Here is a 5414-nt window from a genome sequence, read left to right on the forward strand (position 1 = left end):
CCCCAAAAAAATAAAATAAAATATATATATATAGTAAGACGGGGTGAGAAGGGGGGACATGGCCCATTATTTTAAGAAGGTTATTGCCATGATTTTCAGATTGTTTTCATGATTGTTGTCTAATGAGCATCGGAAAGAGACTTAGCAAAGATTAAATACTTGCAATGGCTAATTTTACATACAATGATCAAGTTATTAAATATAATGCGACACCCTCCAAGCATTTAAGAAATGCTAAATGACAGTTGTTGTTTTTTTTAAATGTTATATAGCACGTTTAAGCCATACTTTTGTTTTTGCAAAGAGCATTTTTTCATTATATTTGGACATTTGCACCCATGTAACAAGAAACATGCGACAAATAATATCACACACATGTATCACCATTGATATTTCAGCCATGTTTTTTATCTAAAACCTCAAGAGCCTCTTATTTTAAGTCCACTGATTCTGTATCCATTTTAATCAAATTTTATTTATGTGCTAAAACATAATAGAACCTGATTTTAGTTAGGAAAACGACATGAAAAGTAGCTTTGCAGGAAAGCTTTATATTGCATGTAACATTATTGTAACTCAACCCTGTATTCACATGGCCTTATGTTAACTTTTCGAGACAAAAACAAAACAAAACAAAATCCAAGTACAAAATAGTGTCCACATAAATTAAATTAACATACTGGACATGTAGCCTTAATGTCATTCTGTTTAAGAAGCTACAAAAAATGTGAGCATGCCGTAGCTCATGGTAAATTCCAAATGAAATGAATTATTCAATTAGAGATTTATCAAACATTAAACAATTCATTATTTTGTAACGTTCGAAATGTACGTCTTGTAAACCTAGGACCACTGTATCAGTGCATGTGATATTTTCACAACCACGAGCGGGCACTATTATAGTGGATGACTTTTATACAACTTCCTGCTCGATAAAACTAATATTATGCAATAAGAAAACAAAATACTTTTAAGTAAGCAGTTAAATGAATCGATGTTACAGTTCTAATCGTATATTCCACGGTATGCGTATGCATAGTAATTATAAGCGTGTCCAAATAAATGCATCCAGCCAGAAGTTTCAGTGTCGTGGACAGACGGTAAACACGGACACATTTGACGGCTGGACCAGGAATCAACAGCAGCAGCAGAAATGGCTAAAAGTGATGGACGTGATTATTTTAAAAGAACCAGCCTCTTTTGGATCGTCTCCATTATATTTGGGTTGGGGTATTTTGCTGTAAGTAAAACTAGTAAAATGTATTCAAATTTGAAATGAGTATGAAAACGTGTTTGCTGTTTTTGCGAACTACATGCCGACTTCGTCTTTTTGTGTTGCGTTAACTGTAACCAGGATACCATACTACTCCATTTAAAGCCACTTACATTATTAAAATTGGAGAGGCTTTTGTTTCTCGTATATATTCTCTCGAATGTCCATTTACTGCTTCTTATTTTGTGACAGTTTTAAGTCTGCATAAAAGTGGCTTCCGAGGCCATTGTCATTGTTTGTTTGTCGTTAGCTTGCTTTATCTTATCGGATTCACTGTGGCGTCCAAAAGAAAAGGGATTTTGAGTTTTGCGCAAGGTCCAAACTGCAAGTGAACACGTCTTGACGAACTGCAGTTTACAAGTCAGCCAGGAGCCTTTCGTTTACATTTGGACACACTTGTTTGAGAACTTTACACATTTTAAATATTGACCGGTTGGCTCTTATGCGTACTCGTTGAAAATATGACGCGAGTCTTTAATCCGAACGCTCAATGCCGCGCGGTACACTTTTGTCCCCTTGTTGCCACGTTGCACTTTGGTTGCGTTGAAGTATGTGCTTGCACTGAATCAACTGTTTTTTTTTTTTTTTGGGGGGGGGGGGTGATCTTGGCAAATCTTCACTGCCATTTAGCTGAAAAAAAAGAGAGATTACATTTTAGATGAGTGTTTAAATAGAAACGAGATGTGGATAAATAACAGTTGTGGGCACAGGAGTCGTAAATCACAAATGTTCTGGATTTAAATTGCAGCTGCTATTGTCCACTGCCCCATTCACATCTTGTCGTCATTCATGGAGGTTTAAAAACAGTTACAAGCCTATTTTGACAAAATAGAGGAGAAAGTACAGGTGTCCGATCTCAGAAAGTAGTCAATCGAATAATCAGGCATTTTGGAATAAAGTATGGAAATTAAAGCATGTTTTTAAAAATGTGAATAATTGACGTAATTGCTATATTTTGCTACAAACATTTCATGTCCAAATGTGTATCTGAAAACACGTTTATCATTATGCTCTTTAAAAATAGTCTCTTAGAATGGTGTAGATAGTTCAAATTTCAAAATTCCCAGGATTCTTTAGTTATATTAGCATCTCAACAACCTCTTTTAGTCATTTCCAGCATAACTAAATGCGTAGTTTACAGCCTGTCATGAGTTGATTTCCCTCCCAAAGTGCATCAAATTCCATTTTCAGTGGCTTCTCTCAAACAAAGTTGAAACTTTGTTCTCCATTCAATCGGAAGCCGTCATGCTCTTCATCGCATACCGAATCACAACAAACAAGACTAGTGTGCTTGGCCGTAACCTTTAGATTGAAGAAAAAAAAAATGGTGGTCATATGTTCTGTGGGTTTTCCAGTTCTTAAAAAAAGAACATGACTTATGTTGAGCAGACAAGTGTGTCTGTCCACAAATTTGGCAGTTAGTCACGTAGGAATGATTTTATGTTATCATTTGCTGAGTGAAAAAACAACAACTAACTTTTTTTTTGTTGTTGCAGTGCATTGTGTTTGCGCCTCAATTAATACCATACCATCTGCTGGGCCCGTTTGGTACCTTCTGCCGATATCTGGTGGACAACCATGCTAGCGGCTTGTACAAAGGGTAAGAGCTAATCTCACATTTGGCGCCATTGGAAAGATTTCTCTAGTGTAGGCAAATAAGCATCGCGTGATGATGCATCGTCAATGAGCAAACACCTTGCGAATGTATTAGCCCCCCTTGAACTTTTGACCTTTCCGCACATTTCAGACTTCAACCCTAAAAGATAGGCAATTTGATTTTTTTTTAGAACAGAATTTATATCATATCTTCAATTTAAAAGAAAAGTAGGGTGTGTAAATAGTAAAATTATTCACCTCCTTTTCTCTCAGTGCAGCTCACTGACTCCAGAACTTATTTTTTTGGAAATGTGGCAAAAGGTCAAAGGTTAAATATATGTGATAATACCTTTAGTTGGTATTGTAAATGTATGACGCTTCTTCTGTTTCAAAAGATAATCTTCCATAATCATATACTGTTTGATCAATGATGCCGGGTCGTTATGACCGCGCCCACGGGCACAATATGTTGTCACGTGATCACAGAGTGTGGCAATCATCACAACAATGGATTTGTTGGGGGATTATAGTTTCATGTTGGCTCAATCACATGATTTACAAGATGGCAGTTTTTGCCAGGTAAATTGTCCTCACGTGACTCCTGATGCAGCTTTTCACACCACACCTCCTTGTCAATGGATAGTGTAAATACAGTGAGATGATGGTGTATCTGTAAACAGATTTGAAAGTCTACACACCCCTGTTTGAATTTATTGTGATTTAAAAAAAAAAAAAAAAAAAAACGAGACAAAGAAAAATACATTTTAAACTATTTCCAGTTCCACCATTGTTACCTATAGTATGCAAAGGAGAAGACAACTCAGATAATGTAGTTGCACAATTGTGCACACCCTCTTTCCTGCAGCGGCACGTTTGTTCAGAAATTACCATCCACATTCAAACTCGTGTCAAACGGAGTCGACTCGCACCCGCCACCTTTTAAAAGTGCTTCTTAATCGCCCCCAAATAAATTTCAGCTGTTCAGTCGCATCATCATCATTATTTAGTTAGGACACAGGTAGAAACATAAACATACATATATATCATTATTTACTTTTATTTATTTATATTATAAATATTTATTTTTTATAATTTTTTATTTTATTATTTATTTTATTGTTTTAAATTTTTTTGTAATGAATTTTTTAAATTATATAACGGTGTATAAATGTATAAATATATATTCATTGACACAAAATAAAACATTAACTCTTAAATATTAGAAAATATAGCTCATGTTTTTACAAATTAAGTATATTCTGCTTTTCTGAATTTGATCCGACATGTTTTTGCAGATGGTGGGCCACCTGCGCGATCCATGTTGTTGAGGCCTTGGTCACCTTGAAAGTCTGTGGGTAAGAAAGAGAAGACTGTCCACTAGATGGTGCTGTTGTGTAAAAAGTGTCAACGTTAAATGAACTTGTTAACGTTGTGTGTATTTCCTGCTTCAGCGACAAAGGCATCACCGCACCCACCAGCTACTTGTGGTGCTTGCAGAGCTTCGTGTTTGGCTTCGCCTCTCTCGGCCTGCTCATCAGATACAAGCCTCAGCGGCCCAAAAAGCACTGATGTGTCGTCAGAAAGCGAGCCGAGAACATTTTGTAACCTAGGAACGTGACACTAGTGCCTTTTCTTCTTGAAGTGTTCTTTCTGTGAAATGGATCACCGAATCTTTTTAACTTGAATTCTGCATTACTGTGATGATTACTTTTTTCTTCTTCTGAACAAATAGTCATTAATACAGAAAAAGTATTTTGGGAGATAAATAGGAAGCTGGAAATGTGATGCAATTTCTCGAGACATTTTCATGAATTCATGATGTTTACATTCCAGAGATAATGATAATTTTCCAGCTGCTGTGTTCTACTTAAAAAATGTTGCACTTGGCGTTCTTAATGCTAACAATTGAAATAAAATTCCTCTAAACGGCATCAAATTGTTTCTGTCTACAAATACTCTTCCTCTTATATGCAAGTTTTTAAGCAAAAGCACACAGGAACTTCAATGTTTATTTTGTGGTCAGACTTCTTTGCTAGCTGCTGCTAAATACAAATGTGTTTATTCTGAACATTATTCAAACAAATAGCACTGGTTCTGATGTGTTTTTGTTTTGTTTGTAAGCTGGTGAGTTGTATTTTGTATTGTATTTTTACCTAAAATTCTTCAAAGTTTGCAAAAGAACTACACACAACTGCTAGCATGGATGCTCCTGCTAACAGAACACAAGACGTGTACAGTACTCCAATATCGGCCCACCACATTGGTAAAACTCGCAAATCAGTCATTTTAACGTTCGGAGAAGCACTTTCTGTATATAAGTGTTCTTCCTGAAGTACGCTGAAATGCCACAAGGTGGCGCCAAAACCCTAACAATGGAAAAGTCGTGTTTTGTTGCCGACGTGTGGAATCTTGGTTCCAAGGCAAGAAACTGTTGAGGTGAAGGAATGAGCCAAGTTTAGCCTTTACATTTGAACCCTTTTTGTGTGTGCAAGGTTTCAAGGTTATAAACTCCGTGCTAGTTTGTGTAGGCGGCAAGACAACACCA

At 36.3% G+C, this 5414-nt stretch overlaps 1 protein-coding gene across 1 annotated transcript; it reads left to right on the forward strand.

The window, feature by feature from the left end:
* The first annotated feature begins 1059 nt into the window (after nucleotides 1-1059).
* On the forward strand, nucleotides 1060-4808 carry tmem254 (transmembrane protein 254). Its single transcript, XM_077582069.1, has 4 exons — nucleotides 1060-1240; nucleotides 2770-2873; nucleotides 4165-4224; nucleotides 4321-4808. The coding sequence occupies exons 1-4, from the start codon at nucleotides 1154-1156 to the stop codon at nucleotides 4436-4438; spliced, it is 369 nt and encodes a 122-aa protein (XP_077438195.1). The 5' UTR covers nucleotides 1060-1153; the 3' UTR covers nucleotides 4439-4808.
* The last annotated feature ends 606 nt before the right edge of the window (nucleotides 4809-5414 follow it).

Source organism: Vanacampus margaritifer, chromosome 12 (genome assembly GCF_051991255.1).
Source record: "Vanacampus margaritifer isolate UIUO_Vmar chromosome 12, RoL_Vmar_1.0, whole genome shotgun sequence".
Classification (NCBI taxonomy): domain Eukaryota; kingdom Metazoa; phylum Chordata; class Actinopteri; order Syngnathiformes; family Syngnathidae; genus Vanacampus; species Vanacampus margaritifer.